Below are 19890 nucleotides of genomic sequence, written 5' to 3'. Positions count from 1 at the left end.
GCACGAACCCGTGTCCCCTGCATCAGCAGGCTGACCCTCAACCACTGCACCATGAGGGAAGCCCCCAAACAATATTTTAAAGCCTAGATACCTCCTTCACATGTGGACATCACACCTACACTATGTGCTTTATTCATTCCCACCTACCTGGGTGTATGACTGTTGTCTCCTTTTCTTCACGTCCCAGGGCTCATTCCTTTGCTCATAAAAGGTGACCAGATTCAGCTTAGAGACAGCAAGACCTGTTTATTAAAAAAAAGGGACATGACTCATCCTGGGGATTCTACAATTTCCAATCCAGTACTGTGTTCAGTAGAGAAGAGAGGACACTATATGTTATAGAAAATCACTTCGCCAAATAGTATTTCCTGACAGCCACTTTAAAAGACTTAGGAAGTATTTTTATTTTTTAAAAAATATTTATTTATTTATGGCTGTGTTGGGTCTTCATTTCTGTGTGAGGACTTTCTCCATTTGTGGCAAGTGGGGACCACTCTTCTTCATGGTGTGTGGGTCTCTCACTGTTGCAGCCTCTCTTGTTGCGGAGCAGAGGCTCCAGATGCGCAGGCTCAGTAGTTGTGGCTCATGGGCCTAGTTGCTTCGCGGCATGTGGGATCTTCCCAGACCAGGCTCGAACCTGTGTCCCCTGCACTGGCAGGCAGATTCTCAACCACTGTGCCACCAGGGAAGTCCAGGAAGTATATTTAAATTGCAGATCCTAAAATCTACTTCCAAATACTCAGTCTATTCAAAATAAGGAATATATATTTGATTTTAAGATTTGGGCAACAATATTTTTCCTCATTTTATGGATATCTAGAATTATCACTGATCTAGAGTGACAGATGCAGATCAGCTCAAAACTGAGGAGATGAAACATATTGAATATTTTCTTTGCAGCAACAAACCCATTTGCTTGACATGATTTCATTTCTCATTTTTGCTGATTATATTATAGCACTTTAAAATACTTGAACATATACTATAGGACTCTTGTTTTCTTTTCCTGAAGATACAAAAATTAATAAACAAGAGAGTAACTGTGACATGACGGTGGAGTAAAAAGGAAATTTACAGAACATTTACTAACAAAAGTGTGAACAAAAGTGAGAATGATAATTTTCCAAAGGAATCTACATGTAAAGGGAAATGAACTAGACGAGGAGTTTTCAGATTAAATGCGATGGTTTATGCAGGTCTCCCAGTAAATACACCCAAGGCCCTATTAATGATAATTGTAAAATTACTAGCTTCTCAGTTGAGGAACCTGGCAGACAGCCCCTGAATCAAGTGAACAAAATTGACATCAGCTGTACTGGGACAAACTGATACCACCTGCCCCATGCACACAGGACTCATCATCATTCTTGTGATAGTTTTGCAAAAAAAAAAAAAACCCAAAAAATATTAACCAGGAGATCAGGGTTCAGCACATTTAAAGCCACATATACCATTCACATCCTGTACTCTTGTGTATTTTAAATAGTAACCCTTTCCTTGATGCAATTGAGAGATCTGTTTATTTTCAGAATTTTGAGTTACTCTGGACCATATAGCAATCTGCATTATTGGTGTGTTTTCATAATCCTAGTCTACATAGACTGATGCTGCATCCAGACAGGACATAAATATTACATAGTCTCCTTCTTCACTGATATCCCAGGACCCAATCTCATATTCAGTGGGAATCTGTGTATCAACACATCCCCAAGTTGATCTGACAAAAAGGGAACATTTTCAACATCTGCACATCACTAATTGATGGCAGGAATTCTTTATGCTGTAAAGGGAGCCTGGATGGAGAAAATGGAGAGAAGCAATGGGATATGAGAGAGGAATATCCAAAAGCTCTACCTTAGGCTACCAGTAGGAAAAACAGAAAAGTACTGAAAACAAATTTGTCAGGCAGGACCACCAGAGGTACAGAAGTAAATGTTTACAAATTCTAAATACCTGGGATTTCAACAAGAAAATGGAACACAGCCTCTGACCTGGGTCATAATATTTCCCTGAGAACCTGCATTTCTCCTGCTTCCTCATTCATTTCTAGCTGTCTTAGGCGATTTTATGTAGAGAAATCACATCTGTACATCTTTAAAGGCAACAGCACAGTGCCTTCACCTACTACCCCCGCATTCAGAGACAGAACTTTGACATGCAGAAAGACAGTGTTCCCCATCCTTTGTCACATGACAGATTCAGGAAAAAAAAGAGCTCATACATGAAGACAAAAGGTGATCTTCTCCTTCACACCACAAAAATATCTGAGAGCCCTCTCTTTTTCTTTTCTTTCTTTTTTCCAGTATGAGGGTCTCTCACTGTTGTGGCCTCTCCCGTTGCAGAGCACAGGCTCCGGACGCGCAGGCTCAGCGGCCATGGCTCACGGGCCCAGCCGCTCCGCGGCATGTGGGATCTTCCCAGACCGGGGCACGCACTCATGTCCCCTGCATTGGCAGGTGGACTCTCAACCACTGTGCCACCAGGGAAGCCCTGAGAGCCCTTTTGCATAACTCTGGTTTCAACCTGGCATTGCCTGGAGAACATAATTAAAACATTTACTTGTCATCTATATACATTATGTTCACGTGAGAATATGTTGTACACATGAATCAAATACAATATTGTATGTCAAATTTACTTCATTTTAGAAAAATACACTCTCACCCAGGCCAACACAAAATCTGTGAGGGAGGTCCCAGGTGATAATACTTATTAAAACTCACTAAGTCATCTTTATTGTAAGCCTAGAGTGATAAGCACTTATGTAAATAGTGGCTCTAAAAATTTAAGTATGTATACAAAGCTTTCCAGGATGCTTGGAAGAACTTTGATTCTGCCCAATTAGAGTGGGGTCCATGTATTGGCATCTTTAACAAGTTTCTTCTTTGGGCTGATGCTGCTTCCCCAGATTGGTTTTTAATAGCACTACACTACAGAAAGTAGGCAAAGCACACCTGAGCCCCTTATATGAAGCAACTTATCACAAAATGATTATTATTCATTCAAATGAAAACCACCATCACCTTAATCCTGAGGAATTTGTTTCTAAAATGAACCTGAAATACTGTATTTTTCTCCTTTTGTGTCCACGGAGAGAGCTCTAGTTTAATAAGTCATTTTTAAAAAGTTATAAACATGACATGACATTCTGGGCAAGAGATAAAACACCCACATTTTAGGGCCCCCTGGACCCCACTGCCCTTCAAGTCAAGTGATGTTCTTTAAAATCAGTCAGCTGACCACTCCATCTCACCAATTAGTGGTTAAATCATCTCCGCCCCACTATTCCTGACCCAGCATTAAGCCACTTTCTGACCCTGAAACCTGCAACTTCAAAATTTGGGAGCTTCACGGTTATCCCAGCCCCGAACGTAGCTTTGGGCATAGAGGCTGTGATCACTGATGGTTCAACAGATGATTAGAGACACACTTCTGCTGAGGCTAGGGGTGTGAGAACGAGAGAAAAAAGCTCAGATGGAAAGGGAAGAAAGGAGTTTGGGAAGAACTCTCAAGAGAAAGGCAATAGAGATGAACAAAGCCCACCGACCAAAATACCACTGCTTTTACAGGCTCCACCTTCAGACCACCAGCTCCGTTTTCCAGATTCCAACACTCACACAAGCCTGCAGGTTGAAAACTGCCAGCCCAAAATTCAAGCAAGAGATTTCCAGGTGCAGAGTCCTGCCTCTGGTGAAAGAAAAAGCACTCACAGTGCACACAGTCTGTCAGAGTGAATGGCCACTATGACACCTGACCAGGCTTTAAGTTCCCTTACCCATGTTTATGGCAGAGGGATGTCGCCTATGTGCAGCATGCCAACGTGGGCCGTAAAGTCAGGGACGCATGGTGATAAACCCCCTCCAATCTAGACACCTCCTTAGGGTTGCAGCCACCCACCTCCAGTCCCATCGCAGGTTCCGGAGGTCTGAACTGAGAGCTGCAGGTGGGCTCCACCGGTGCTCTGGCACCCTAGCGGCCACCGCTCTAACAACTACTCTCAACCCTGCCTCCGGCCTCCTGCCTCAGTCTCGCGGCTGCACCGACTAAAATATTCCAGCCTGAGTACCTTCCTCCTCTTCCTCTCATCACAATGGCATGACCTACAGAGTTTCAGGGTCCTCTGAGATCAATACACCTTAATCCAAAGAAGTGTGTTTCAAGAATGAACCTGGGGGACTTCCCTGGGGGTCCAGTGGTGAAGAATCCACCTTCCAGTGCAGGGGACGAGAGTTCGAGCCCTGGTCTGGGAAGATCACAAATGCCACAGAGCAACTAAGCCCGTGTGCCACAGCTACTGAGCTGGCGGACCTCAACTAGAGCCCACGTGCTGCAAACCACACAGCCATGCACCCTGGAGCCTGTGGGCCACAACTAGAGAAGAGAAAACCCACACACCACAGCTAGAGGGAAGGCCATGTGTCACAACAAAAGATCCCGTGGGCTGCAACTAAGACCTGATGCAGCCAAAGATAAATAAATAAATAGTAAATAAATAAATCTTTAAAAAAAAGATCAGTTAGGAGGCAATTGTACAAGGTACTTGAGGTTTCAACAATAATCTAAAAAAATGTCAGAATAAAAATAACTTATTAAAAAAAACGAATGAACCTGAAATACTGTATTTTTCTCCTTTTGTTTCCAAGGAGAAACAGCTCTAGGTTTCTATATAAAAGAAAATGTTCTTTGATAAAAGAAAATGTTCTCACTATGATATTTTGGACCAAAGATGGAAAAGCAACATTTTAGGGCCCCCTCCACCCCCTCTCACTAAACGTCATGTGATTGGGCTTTAAATCCATCAGCTGACCCCTGCATCTTACAGATCAGTCTTTAAATCAGCTCCACCCCACTTCTATATTCCTGACGCAGTATTAAGTCACTGTGGGCCCCTGGAGACTACAACTTCAAAAGTTAGGATGTTCAGGTTGATTCCAGCGCAGAACATAGCTTTGGGCCTAGCGGCTATGATGGTTCAACATATAAGTAAGTGAGACTCTTCTACTGAGGGCAGGAGTGTGAGGACAGGAGGAAGAGGCTCAGAGGGAATGGGAAGAAGGAAGTTTGGGTAGAACTCTCCAGAGAAAGGCCGCAGGGATGAGCCCAGCCCTCCCACCAAAATACCACCACTTTTACAGGCTCCACATTCACGACCACCAGCTCTGTTTTCCAGATTTCAACACTCAGAAAGAAAAGAAAAACATTTAGGTCCCCTTCCACCTCACCGCCCTTCAATCACGTACTGAGCTTTAGATCAGTCAGCTGAGCCCTGTATCTCACGGACCAGGCTTTAAATCAGCTCTGCCCTCTGATTACATCAAGTTCTGTGCCAGAAACCTGCAACTTCTAAACTTAGGAGCTTCAGGCTGATCCCAACTCTGATGGAGCTTCGGGCCTACAGGCTGTGATCACTGACTGCTCAACAGATAAGTAAGTCAGGGGCATGAGGACAGGAGGAAGAGGTGCAGATGAAAAGGAAAGAAAGAAGTTCGGTGGAAAACTGTCCAGAGAGAGTGCACGGGAATGAGCACAGCCCGCCCACCAACATGCCGCCTCTTCTACAAGCTCCACCTTTACAACCACCAGCTTTCTTTTCCAGATTCCAACACTCACAAAGGCCTGCAGCTATATTTCTGGGTCCAGAGTCCTGCTTCCGATGAAATAAAATACAGTCAGAGCACAAACAGACTCTCAGGGGTCCAGTCACTGTGAAACCAGACCAGGCATTAAGTGTCCAATGGGATACTGATGACAGACTTATGTTCCCTCTGTGAAGCAAGTCAGTTTGGGCCAGAGAGTCAGAGTTGCAGGGTAACAAAACCCCTCACCTCTGGGCACCTCCTTAAAGTTACAGCAACCACGTCTTCAAGCCCCTGTCTGACTCTGGAGGTCCAAACTGGGAAATGCATCTGGCTCTAGTGGCCATCCACTCTAAGAGCAACTCTCAGCCCTTCCCCCACCTCCCTCCCCAGCCCAGGTGGCCTCACTGGCCTTGGGCAACTTCCACAGTGATTTCATTTTTCTTCTTCCTCTAATTGCAATAACCTGATGTACAGTGTTTTATTCTCTCTTGGAGAAAGAACATCTTTTAGTCAATAAACCTTAGGCATGAAAAGTTTGAGAATGAACCTGAAATACTGTATTTTTCTCCTTTTTGTTTCCAAAAGAAGCAGCTCTAGTTTTCTGTTATAAAAAATAAAAAGTTCTGGGCTTCCCTGGTGGCGCAGTGGTTGAGAGTCCACCTGACGATGTGGGGGATGTGGGTTCGTGCCCCAGTCCGGGAAGATCCCACATGCCATGGAGCAGCTAGGCCCGTGAGCCATGGCCGATGAGCCTGCGTGTCCGGAGCCTGTGCTGCACAATGGGAGAGGCAACAACAGTGAGAGGCCCACGTACCGCAAAAAATAAATAAATAAATAAATAAAAATAAAAAGTTCTAAATATGATGATCTGAGCCCCTGCCTGGGCTTTAAGTTAATCAGCTGACCCATGTTTCTCACTGACCTTGCTTTAACTCAGCTCTGCCCCCTTTTATATTCCTGATCCAGTATTACGTCACTGTCTGCCTCTGAAACCTGCAACTACAAAATTAGGGGGCTTCACATTGATCGCGGTGCCAAACATAGCAATGGGCATAGAGGCTGTCATCTCTGATGGTTCACCAGATGAAGCATGAGACCCTTCTGCTGAGGTCAGAGGTTTGTGGGCAGGAGGAAGAGGCTAAGATGGAAAGGGAAGAAAGAATTTGGGGAGAACTCTGGAGAGACATGACATAATGATGAGCACAGCCCACCTACCAAAATACCACCGCATTTACAGGCTCCACATTCATGGCCACCAGCTCTGTTTTCCAGATTCCAACACACATGCAGGTCTGCAGCTTGAAAACTGCCAGCCCAAGATTCAAGCAAGAGATTTCTGAGTCCAGAGTCTTGCCTGTGCTGCAAGCAAAGGCAGCCAGGGGGAAGAGAACATTCCCCAGCGTCTGGCCACTGTGCAACCCAATCAGGCTGCCAAGTTCCCAATCAGAGAGTAATAGCAGACCTACATTCCCTTTGTGAAGGGACCCAAGTTGAACCAGAGTGTCTGCTGTATCTAATCATGTATCTGCAAGTGCCCTCTAGATTGAAGGAATTGGACAAAAATTTATTTTCTCTGAAGTCAAGTTAGTTTTTCGAAAGAATACTTTAGTCTTATTTAAGTAGCATACTTTTAAATAGCTTCAACAGCTCAAAACTGCTGTTTAGGGAACTAAAAGCCAAGTCAGAAAAGAATAATGCATTAAAACTCCTTGGAAATTAGCAAGAGGTGAGGATTTGGTTTTGCATAGTTTTAAACATAGGAGTAAAGAAGCAAAGCCATGTCCTCACAAAAGGCACTGAAATCCTATGGCATCATTGGATCACATGCAGGGGTAGGGGTTGCGGAAGGTATTTCTGCATCAAAATCTCCCAGGGCACTCACCCCTCTCTATGTCACCCCACTACTCCATTCACTATTCCACCCTCAATTTCAGGAACCCCAGGGGCAGCACTTTTTAAGGTGGAGTCCCCAGGGAAAACTTCTGCAGTCCAAATATTTCATGGAATCTGGCAAATTCTCAACTGGAAGCCAAGTTGCAAGACCACTGGGGGGGCATGGTCAGACCTGGAGGGATGGCAGACTGGATCCTTAAAGCCCACTTATGTACAATGAATGATCAGAAAGAGAAATTAAGGAGACACTCCCATTTACCATCATGTCAAAAGAAATAAAATACCTAGGAAGAAACCTACCTGACGAGAAAAAATAATTGTACTCTGAAAACTATAAGATGCTGATTAAAGAAATTAAAGATGACACAAACAGATGGAGAGATATACTGTGTTCTTGGATTGGAAGAATCAATATTTTTAAACTGACTATATTACCCATGGCAATCTGCAGATTTAATGTAATCCCTATCAAATGACCACTGGCATTTTTCACAGAACTAGAAGAAAAAACTTTTAACTTGTATGAAAACACAGAAGACCCCTAGTAGCCACACCAACAAGAAAAATGGAGCTGGAGGAATCAGGCTCCATGACTTCAGACTATACTACAAGGTTTCAGTCATCAAGACAATATGGGACTTACCTGGTGGCACAGTGGTTAAGAATCTGCCTGCCAATGCAGGGGACACAGGTTTGAGCCCTGGTCCAGGAAGATCCCACATGCCATGGAGCAACTAAGCCCGTGCACCACAACTACTGAGCCTGTGCTCTAGAGCCTGTAAGCCACAACTGCTGAGCCCACGTGCCACAACTACTGAAGCACACATGCCTAGAGCCCGTGCTCCGCAACAAGCAAAGCCACTGCAATATGAAGCCCATACACTGCAATGAAGAGTAGCTCCTACTTGCCACAACTAGAGAAAGTCAGCACGCAGCAACAAAGACCCAACACAGCCAAAAACAAACAAACAAACAAAAAACCACACACACACAACATAGTACTTCACAAAAACAGAAATACAGATCAATGGAATAGGATAGAAAGCCCAGAAATAAACTCTGTGTCAGTTAATCTATAACAAGGGAGGCAAGAATATACAATGGAGAAAAAGAGTCTCTTAAATAAGTGGTGCTGAGAAACTGGACATCTACATGTAAAAGAATGAAATTAGAACATTCTTTAACATCATTCAAAAAAATAATCTTAAAATCAATTAAAGACCTAAATGTAAGAATGGATAATATAAAACTCCTAGAGGAAAACATAGGCAGAACACACTTTGACATAAATCGCAGCAATATCTTTTTGGATCTGCCTCCTAGAGTAATGAAAATAAAAACAAAAATAAACAAACGGGACCTAGTTAAACCGAAAATCTTTTGCACGGCAAAGGTTACCATTAACAAAATGAAAAGACAACCTGTGGAATGGGAGAAAATATTTGCAAACAATGCAACCTACAAGAGATTAAACTCTAAAATACACAAACAGCTCATGTAGTTCAATATCAAAAAAACAAAAACAAAACAAACAACCCAATCAAAAATTGGTAGATTTAAATAGACATTTCTCCAAACAAGACATACAGATGGCCAAAAGACACATGAAAAGATGGTCAACATCACTAATTATTAAAGAAATGCAAATCAAAACTACAATGAGGTATCACCGCACATTAGTCAGCATGGCCATCATCAAAAAAGTCTACAAATAATAAATTGTGGAGAGGGTGTGGAGAAAAGAGAACCCTCCTACACTGTTGGTGGGAATGTTAATTGGTACAGCCATTATGAAGAACAGTACAGAGGTTCCCAGAAAAACTAAAAATAGAACTATATCATATGACCCAGCAATCCCAATCCTGGGCATATATCTAGAGAAAACCATAATTAGAAAAGATACATGCACCCCAACATTCATTGCAGCACTATTTACAGTGGAAGGACACGGAAGCAACCTAAATGTCCATCGACAGATGAATGGACAAATAAGATGTGGTACATATGTACAATGGAACACTGCTCAGACATAGAAAAAGATGAAATAATGTCATTTTGCAACAGCATGGATGGACCTAGAGATGATCATACTAAGTGAAGTAAATCAGACAGAGAAAGACAAATATATGATATCACTCATATGTGAACCCCCCCCCAAAAATGATACAAATGGACTTTTTTACAAAACAGAATCCAGCTCACAGATAAAGAAAATAAACTTATGGTTCCCAAAAGGGAAAGGTGGGGGAGGGATAAATTACGAATTTGGGAGTAACATATACACAGTACTAGATATAAAATAGATAAACAACAAGGACCAGAATCTGTAGAACAAAGGCAAGTTGTGCCATCCATAAACAGTGGGCTCTATAGTTCTTTCCTATGGTGGTAGAAGCTAACAATACTGAAACTAGTATATCTGTAATCTGGAATGGAGCAAGCAGTGAATGCAATGAAGGAAAAATGGTGGAAGCCAGGTTTCTTACCTTTAAAGTGAGAGGTTACAGACAAGCAAAGGAAGAAGGTTACAATACCCATGTGATAATGGATAGATTATATTTCCTCAATTTAAAAAACTTTAGTGCATCAAAAAGTGCTATCCAGAAAGTGAAAATACAGCCCAAAGAAGGGAAGAAAATATGTGCAGGTGATGTATCTGACAAGAGCGTGCTCTTCAGAATACATCAACAACTTTTACAAAATCATCAACAGCAAAAAGATAACCGAAAGGACTTGAACAGACCCTTCTCCAGATGAGAAATGCAAATGACCAACAAGCACATTAAAAAAAGGTGCACCAAGAAGAAAGGAAACCCACAAGACAGAACTATGTCAGAGGAAAGCAGGAGCCTGTGGAAGGAGCTCTCAAGAGCCAAAACAAGAGTGAATGGAACAACCAAATACCGTTCTGCTGAATTATAACCAAAAGCTTAAACTAACGATCTGGGTGGAGTGTCCACACTGGTAAAAGTAAATGATTATATACAGTGTGTGTCTGTGTGTATGTGTGTGTGTGTTTTATGAGTACTGTTGAAATCCAACTGTGTGGAACAACTCCAAATAATTGATGTAGATATTCAGTCATTCATTAAGGAAGTGGGGCTAAACTCTCCTGGCCTGAAGTGTAAGGGCCTCATAGTGACTTCATCCTAAAGAAGACACACGGTGCAGACTTAAGGAAAAAGTGACATTACAGTAGGGGAAAAACACTACCTAAGCCAGGAAGACAAAATTAACATGAACAGTGATAATTTGCCTTTATGTGTGTTCCCATGATATAAAGTCATGAGAAAGCACTTTACCTCTGGGATCGGCTTCCTCATAACCCATGACCCCATTCTAAACACAAGAAAAACACCAAGTAAATCCCAATGTGGGACAGTCTTCAAAATACCAGACTAGTCCTCCTCAACACTGTCTAGGTCACTGAGAGGAGGACAGTGTGAGAAAATGCCAAAGCCAAAGAGATCCTAAAGTGACATGATAACTCAATGCCATGTGATACACTGGATGGGATCCTAGGACAGAAAAAGGAAGAACGATGGGAACCTGAATAAAATATGGATTATAGTTCATGGTAAAGTATCCATCTTTGTTCATTAACTGTGACAATTCTGTAGAAATCTAGAATGAGAGGTGAAATTACATGTCAAATGAGAACAAACGATTGCACCACCCTGTAAATCTAGAACAAAAAGGTGATCTCTTAATAACACACAAACAAAATGAACCCTAAAATACAGAAAATACAAGCAGAACAATTATCCATCCTATGACCCTTTCTCCAGGCTGGTTCTCCTCTCGTTGTTCTGAGGTTTCCCTCCCCCAGGACATAGAAGAAACAGGCACAGTGTTGTTGGCTGCTCCCCTTAGATCCGACCCAACCCAGTGTCTTCATCACCCCCAGACACGCCCGCCCAATGAGGACAGCAGGCCAGAGGGAATCTCAGGAATCATTGGTCCTGATGTGTCAGGACTTTTTTGATTACAAGGAACTAGACATGCTTACTCAAGTAAAATAAATAATATTATTATAAATTACAGAAATAAATTAATACTTACAAGAGACAAGTTGAAGAGTGGGGTTGGAGGTATCAGGCCCAAGGGAACACATTCTCATAGTGTCACCTGGTCCCTCTCCAACCATCAGTCCTGCTGAGGGCCTTGGGTGGTCCCAATCATAGGCACAGTCTTCTCACTGCAACCAGGGCCTCCAGCAACTCCAGGATGTAACCCACTCAATCTCCATTCTTGCTGGAAGGGTTTCTCTTTCCCTAAGGCTCCTTGAAAACTCATGACTTTCAATGTCTTTGGTCTGGCTTGGGTCACTTTCTCAGCCTTGAACTGGTCACAGCAAGCACAGGATGGAAAATGGGATTGGCTATAAATGGATTATACACCCATCTTCCATATGGGTGGAACATGGGATCAGACTCCCGAAATTTTTCGACAGGAAGCAGGTGAGAGTTAGTTCCCAAAGGAAAGTGGAGGTGCTGCACTTGGACATGGGGACAGATGCTGGCTCAGTGAAAGCATGAGATTTCACATCACAACACTAACAACAATATCTATTTTGAGACACCTCCTAGAGTAATGGAAATAAAGACAAAAATAAACAAATGGGACCTAATGAAATTCAAAATCCTTCCACAACATGCACCAAGAAAGCAAGCGAAGGTTGTCACTGAGAGACGGTTTTCGTAATTCCACTAGGGTGTGTTTGTGGCTACAAGCTACGGGAATAGACAGGGGTATCTGGACCAAATTCCATGCTGTCCCAGGCAAAGGGAGGGATTTCAACTCCCAGAGGAAATGCGGGAGAAATCAAAGCAACCAAATCACAACCAAGAACTGGAACTGATTGCCAAGATCTATTGATTGGATCAATGGAATGTCACATACAATGGGGAAATCCAGTTCAGCGTTGGATCTTCCTCATTGTCATTGGAAGGTTTGAATTCCTTGAGGCTTCAGAGAGGGTGTCCCTCTTGGTGTGCATGCTTCGTGACAGCCCGTGTGGAGCATGACATTGCTCCTGGGCACAACGAAGTTGCTGACGGCAGTCAACTTGCCTTGTTCTTCCTGCCAGACAATATCATGAGCGTTGCCTGTTTCTTCTTTCTCTCCCCCATAGCTCTGCGTCCCAGGAAAGAGAGCTTGAAAGTGGTTCAGGGGAAGGCCTTCCTTCCTCCCCCTAAACCTGGGGCACTGGGGAGACTGACAGCATGTCGAACAGGGCCTTGAATTATTCCGCGCTGAGGGGGGCTTCCAGGGTTGCCGCAAGAACCTTTTCCTCTGTGGCTGTATTCAGAAAAGGGCCTGCCTAGTCCAGAATGTCCACGTCTGACAAGAGTTCATCCAGGAGGCTTGAGGAGCCTGTAAGGGCTGAGCGCTGGGGCTGTTGCTCCAGCTGGGGAGATGTCTCTTCACCTGAGCTTGCCTGCTGCTGCCAGAAGTGTGTCTCTGGTGGTGCAGGTGGCCAGATGGCCCCCTGGGCAGGCTGCCCACTGGCGATGAGAGCATGTGACGGTTCGCCCCACGGAACTGTGGCCAGAAGAGGCTGTGGGTTCTGGCATCTCTGAAGGGCTGCCAGGCTGGGCTGGAGCATGATGAACATCAACGGCTGGCCCACACAGCACCCATAGGAAGCCTCTGGCACAAGAAAGGCGGGGGAGAAAACAGCAGTGGCCGCAGCAAGGGATTGCATGCTATCAGGTGCATGAGAGGGAGGATAACGATGAGAGCTTCTATGGACAGTGGGCAGGGTGCTTTGGTCCGACAGGGCAGTCACAGCTGATGTGGCATCAGGGCCTTTGGCTAAGGCATTCACAGGCCCACTAGCGCTCTGCTTTGGGTGCCGAGCTCTTCGGTTCTGGAACCATATCTAGGGAACCATATGGGGCGACAGGAGCATTAGCAGCGTGACAATCCAGATCGACTTGCCGCCGCCTCATTCCCGGCCCACCCCAGCCCGCCCCAACCTGCCCTGCCCTGAGCTGACATGCCCTCCAATCTGTCAGACCCATGGCAAGTACTGTTGGGCCTCACCTAAGGGCCATTGTTCCTATAGAGCTTTCACCTTGGCTCTTGAAAATGCGGGAGGACGTCAGGGCAACACAGGACTCACACCACTCTCCGCACCCCTCCCCACCCCTGTCTTTGAGGAGAGCTGGCATTGACCAGCTACAAACTCAGGCCCCTCCCTGGCTGCCCAGGACTTGCATTGCCCTGTCCTCTTCTGGAAATGGATGCCTTCAGATCAGCCCCCGTAGCGTATTCGTAAGACGAAGGGAACTTCCTCCCAATCCCCCGTCTCCAAGCCTACATATATCCAGCAACAACCCGTCGCAAGGGTTAACACTCCTTTCTCGTGGGAGAAGCCAAGTTCCACCCACTGGTGGAGAACTTACCTGGATTCGAGGTTCGGGAATTCCTGTCTGGTGAGCCAATTCTTCCCTGGCAGCAATAGATGGAAATCGATCCCTCTCAAAGGCTTGCATAAGGACCCTTGTTTGAGAAGGAGAGATGAAAGTCCTCTTTCGCCTCGCCTCTCTTCCCATGCTTCCTAAAGAAGAACACACAGAGAAGAGAGGACATTCAGGCCAATTTCAGCACATTCACAGCGGATCCAGTGTGTGGTATGTAGGAAGCGGTATGTCATAGGTCAAGATCGATACATCGATACACCTTACTCAGTGCTATGTGAAAACGCCTCATGTGACGGAGGAAGGCATTTCTGCACGTCCGGGCAGGTTCTGGACCCAAAGATTCCAAGCCTTCCTGGGCATGCATCTCCCCACCCTCCAAGAGGGGCATGATGCTCCTGGGTGGAACAGGAATGGGGCAAGAACCCAAGATATCATGGTTTCCTCTCTGAAGCGTTCTTGGCCTCCCATGGTCATCCACGTTCATAGATGATTCTGTCTCAAGGAGATGCTCTTGGGAAATGCCTATGGAATGCCGGGTACTTACCTCGAGTCAAAGCCTCAGGTGGTGGGGGCCGCAGCGGCTGTGACTGCCCTCCTTTGAAGGCATTCTCCGACAGCAATCGGCTCTGCTTTAGGCGTCTTCTTCGTTGGTTTTGAAACCAAACCTGGGTACAAAGAAAGAAAGCCTTGTCTTTCAATGCTTATGCACGTACTTCCAAGATCTATTGCAGGGATGCACCATAGAACAAACGCACAAACGCACCAGCCAGCCGGCCGGCCGGCCAGTCGGCCAGCAGCAAGCCGACTGATGGAGACCCAGTATGGCCCGTCTGCCCCCAGTGGAAATATTTACGATTCAAAGGGACTGAAGTCTCACTAGCATGTAGAATGTAGACTCCGGCTTTTACCTCTGAAGAAGTGCACCAGATTCCAGAATACACAATCTGTGTCCGTGAAAATAATCCTTCCTCTTCGAGTCACCTTACTGGTGTCCAGAGTAATGACTTGTGACACAGGAGGAGACAATGCTTGCTTTCCCACAGTCAGAATGGGATGGATAGCTAACTCTCTCTGTCTCTCTCCCCCGCCCCAGCCGTTCTCATCAAAACTACCATTTTCTCTGTGGGTCTTTTGGTCTCTGTCTACGATTCTCCACATCTACCTGTTGACGTCTGTCTCTGTTGAGACCCCCCCGGCTGCCCAAGTGACTGCCTGCCTGCCTTCCCCTCTCTCTGTCTCTGTCCCAGGCTCTCAGGCTCAATCTCCTTTCCCTCATTTGGTCTCTTTGCCTCCCGTTTCCCATAGTCCATGCCCGATTCATGTCTCCCTGCCTCTCTTATGTCCCCACAGGCAGTACTGTCTCATAACATGCAATCGTATCCATTAGCAAGTGCCCCCATGAAAACCACTCTTCTCATGCTGCCTGGGAACTACTCATTGACAGTTACTACTCAGGGACTACATGCCTCTATCACTTTTAGGTCAGGAGGCTCTTATGTACCCGCTCCCCATCTTCAGAATATGTGTCCTGGTCTTCAACAGTGAAACATTGTGCATGCTACCTCATTCCCCAAGGCCGAACAGCAGCGTGGACCTGTGCTTGTGTGCGTGTGTGTGTGCATGTCTTTAGACATTTCTGATGGTGGTGTGTGGAAAATTGAACACCCTGAGAAAAAGTGTTCGTAGGGAAAGTCAATCAGTCTTTGGCGACGCTATGTAAGGTGGCAGGCACGGTGTTCCTAACTTTGGTGACTCCTCTCCAACGTGCCCAGAGAGGGAAGTCTTCAGCACAGCTAGTTCCTCGGAGGCCAGCCATCAAGGTAACATCTCCTTGACACCACCAGGCCTTCCTGCTTCCTTGGCCCCTCGCCCTTTATACTTGACCACACATTTGAATGGACCTCTCGCCACACAGCTCAGTCTGGCCACGTTTTCCAAAGGAAGCCACCTTCTTGCCAAGATTCGAGTTCCTGCTGTCTGGAGCACCCCAAAGAGGAAAGCCTTAGAGTAAGGAGTGCAACTGGAGTGGGGCAACTTGCGTCTGGACATGGACCCCGAGAGGGAAAATGGATCGAGAGACTCGGTTGTACCTGAATTCTGCTTTCTGGAATGTCCAGTTCTCGTGCCAGCCATTCTCTGGTCGTTATCCCGGGATAGGGGTTCTGTTGAAAGAGTGCTTGCAGGGTGTCCTTCTGACTCAGACTCAGAACAAGCCTCCTCCTTCGCGATGGTCTTGAGAGTCGGCCTGTGGGAGAGAAGAGGGGGAACGTGTCAGGGGAGAATCCATGGAGGTGCAAATCAACGGTGCCGGCCCAGTGCTGGTCCCTGTGCCATGAGAAAAAGCTCTAAGCCAGGGGAAGACTCTGCATTTGGAAAAACCGTGGGTACACCCCGAAAGCCACGCTGAGTGGGACCCTCAGGGCTCAAGCTAAGCTGAGGGTCAAGGCTATGGGGATCACCTCACCATTCGCCAGTGATCCACAGGACACAATGCAAACAGAAGGGGAAAGCCCTAGGAAAACAGGCTACCGTGACCAAAACGGGTGGAAGGATTTTCCACCTGTGGGGGCCTTGGAGAATCTTGATGGCTTCTACCAGATTTACCTCTAACTCTATGCTAACCATAGGAACCTGGCTTCTGAACTATCATTCGCACAGCATATCTGCACTTTCACTATTGGAAAGGAAAGTAGACGAAAGCCAAATGAAGCCAGACAAACACACAAGCCAACCCCCAACACAGAACACACTAGAGGATTGTTTAGAAAACCTATTTTTTTGAGCCATGGCCAACGTGCTGCCCTGTCTGATGGCGCCAACCCACCCACACACCCACAACAGCCCAGTACTCCTCAGAAGATGAGTTTCCCTTTTAGTCACCAAGGTCATGGTGACTCTCCCCGTGTGCGTGCTATTCTTTCAGTTGGGCAGTCTGAAGGGCTACCCCCCACCCCTTTCCTGTTTGAGGTTGCCTATTTCTTGTAGCACGGGAATGGATGGATGTTTGTTTCCTGCATTCTAAGGTGGGAGCCGGGTGTGATGGCCAGGGAGGGTGTGGTTTCAGGCACGTCCGGCACACCCTTGAGATCTTGAGTTTCCTGAAATCTCTCCAACTCTAGGTCAATGCCAACCCTTCTGCAAGGGCTACCTGCCCTAGCAGCTGGCAGCCGGTGACGTAGGGTCGTCTCCAGGTCTCCCTCTGGAAGGATTCAAGACAAGGCAAGGGTTTCGGATCCCCAACGGGGACTCCCTTTAAAAGCGCCCTTCCTTCCTGCCAGCTCCAAGGAACATATTTGGAAAGCACTCAAAGAACGGACTTGTCACACTGCAGATTTTGGCTTTCCAGAGACTCCTGCAGTGCCTACCTTGGAGTCTAATGAAAGACAGTTCGAGTGCTCCTGGAATCTCTGTTTCCCAGGTTCTAGCTTTCAGTTGTGCTCAAAGAAAATCTCTCTTTGTCTCCTAATCTTAACACATACTGGATGTGGATTATTTCCATGGACACCGTGGAAGTTAACCAGTTCAAATGGAACACGCAACATAACAGAGCAAATCCGCAACAACAGCAAGAATAGAACATGTGAAACAAATTCAAAATCCCAAACACTGTCAACTGGAAAAGAGTGTCAGTTTAGTTGGGAACGTTATCAAATACTCGTGTTCCGTTCACTGCAACCACAGGCTGGGATTTTTAGTAGAGAAGCCATTGTCAGGCAACAGGGCTACCAACTTCCATGTGGATTTCTAGAAGGAAAACAAATGAAGCAGCAAACCAGAAATATGTACGTGAAATGCCCAAACCAAGGTGCATCCTTTTGCCCAAGTGATTCCAGAAACATGTCCCAGCATATCAGTGCATGCCATTTGGTGGTCATTGGGAAACTTCAATCTTCGTGGTGATCAACCCTTGGGTCGGGGCGGTGCATGAGTGTATTTGGATGATCCAACTGCAGAGCCCAGATGCTGAGGGCAACGTACCTCTGGAGGTGCTGTATGTGCCGGATGAGCTGGACGAATCCATGGTGGGAGACCCACAGGGATGGCACGGAAAGTGCTGGCCAACTGTTCAGTTCTCAGAAGCTCAGGGTTTATAATGGATGAGGATGCCACGCCCCTATTTATGTAAATAGCCACAGATGGTGCTGAACCCTTCCTTGCCAATTGAGAAGCTGGAAGGAATCCCGAGAGGCAAGTGGGCGTTGGAATGGAAGGCCTGCTCGGAGGCTCCCATGTCCCTTTGAAGCTGCCGCCCTAGTCATCCTTTTCCAGAATGCTTGGGGTCAAGTGCTCTCTCCTTTTCACACCTTTGAACATTCCACACATACTTTCCGTCTCCGTGGAATTCCCCACCTCCTTTTCACACCTTTCAACATTCCACACATACTTTCCGTCTCCGTGGAATTCCCCACCTCCTTTTCACACCTTTCAACATTCCACACATACTTTCCGTCTCCGTGGAATTCCCCACCTCTGAGTCCTTCACGCTTAAGAGTGTCACTGTACTTTCCCAAATGGAGAGAGAACCTAGAGCCTAGTTTGCATCGAGTACGTTTCCCACTTCCCTCATCACCACCAGGACATCATTGCCTCACACTCCTAAAGCATTTCCTTGGCTGGGGTTTGAGTTCCCGATAATTCACATACTAAGCTTGAGTGCTTATCTAGTGTCTACCCATGGTCCTCAGCTGTTTGGGACTTTTTCAGAGGTACTCTGAAACCCATCCCGTTGCTCACATGCCATGGAGAGACCAGAGAAAGGGGCATGCCACACGTGTATGTTTCACAAGGAAAGGAACTTATTTTCAGTGCTTATCCTTGGCGAACAAAAGACAGAGTCGGTTTCACATTCAGTGGTCAACTGACATCTGTACCAAGAAGAAGAAGTACAAGAAGGAGAAGAGGAAGGGGAAGGGGAAGGGGAAGGAGAGGGATATGTAGCACGTTACATGATGGATGATGACACAGCTGAGTTTGAAAGGAAAGCTTTGGATTCCAAGTACAGCCATCCCAACATTATCGGTGCATTTGGGCTGCAGAGAATAGAAAAATTTAAAACAAACCAACAAAAGAAACCCCACCCAGAAATACAGAACCATGCCAAATGTGTTCTTTTGCCACCATGCTTCTTTGGCCACCACGTGGATTAACATGAGGATAGTGAGCTTATTCAGAAACAGTTGGCAATCAGAGGAATTACACCAGCAATTCATGAAAACGTGGCTGGTGTGTGTGTGTGTGTGTGTGTGTGTGTGTGTGTGTGTGTGCACGCGTAGGGTGTTTGTGTGATCTGTGTGTTTGATTTTCTGTACCCACTAAGGTCGGTTGTCAGGTGGTACCCTTGGACGGATGTCACCAGGACCAGTAGGTGTCTGCAAGTCCCAGGGGGCCCAGGAGGATGTCCTGAGGAGGTGTATGTCCTAGTCCCTTGTCCTGCAGTGCCAGAGATCAGAGGGAGGCATGACCATCTTGTTGGATCAGGGGGGGTTTTCCCGAGTAGTTGGAAGTTTTGGCTGAGAAAATTAATCACTGAAACATGGGATTTGCTGGCTTCTCCCAGAAGGCACTGCCTGCCAGACCTGGATCACCTCCCTCCTGGACAATCCAGGTGGGATAAGCTTGCTTGGGGGAGCAGAAGCTGTGATCTGCATGGCAGCCAGGGAATCCTGAGAGCCCGCAGGTGTGTTTATGCACACTGCACCGCTGGCCTCCCTGTGGAGGTACCGCTGCCTGTCCCTGGGCTCTGAGGTTTCTCTGGAGCGGCCAGCATTGGACAACCAAGATGGTAAAGCCACAGTTCCTAGCTCTAGGAAGAGCCTGTGCAAGTCCTTCCACCCACAGGCATCTCAGTGTTTCCCGGAACACTGTGACCCAGTGTTCCCCCCACCCTCTTGAAAGCACCCACAAGCATCTCAGTGTTTCATGGCACACTGTGACCCAGTGTTCCCCCCACCCTCTTGACAGCACCAACTCTTCCATAAGCTGTCTCTTTC

The 19890-nt window shown here is 46.2% G+C and overlaps 1 protein-coding gene across 1 annotated transcript; it reads right to left on the bottom strand.

Moving 5' to 3' along the window:
- Nucleotides 1-12795: 12795 nt before the first annotated feature.
- Nucleotides 12796-17921, bottom strand: LOC132520787 (double homeobox protein 4C-like). Its single transcript, XM_060149489.1, has 6 exons — nt 17879-17921; nt 15991-16145; nt 14458-14565; nt 13883-14020; nt 13242-13356; nt 12796-13124 (listed from the first exon to the last, which is right to left on the bottom strand). Exons 1-6 carry the CDS (start codon nt 17919-17921, stop codon nt 12796-12798), a joined length of 888 nt encoding a protein of 295 aa, XP_060005472.1.
- Nucleotides 17922-19890: the final 1969 nt, after the last annotated feature.

The sequence above is a fragment of the Lagenorhynchus albirostris genome, chromosome 5 (assembly GCF_949774975.1).
Source record: "Lagenorhynchus albirostris chromosome 5, mLagAlb1.1, whole genome shotgun sequence".
Taxonomy (NCBI): Eukaryota; Metazoa; Chordata; class Mammalia; order Artiodactyla; family Delphinidae; genus Lagenorhynchus; species Lagenorhynchus albirostris.
This window is presented reverse-complemented; position numbering and strand designations above follow the sequence as displayed.

Coding starts and splice junctions, on each gene's coding strand:
- LOC132520787 (XM_060149489.1), bottom strand. CDS start 17,921: ATGGATTCGTCCAGCTCATCCGGCACATACAGCACCTCCAGAG. Junction 14,021..14,457: donor TGCGGCCCCCACCACCTGAG/GCTTTGACTCGA, acceptor ATGGGAAGAGAG/GCGAGGCGAAAGAGGACTTT. Junction 13,125..13,241: donor GACTGCCCTGTCGGACCAAA/GCACCCTGCCCA, acceptor TTCTTGTGCCAG/AGGCTTCCTATGGGTGCTGT.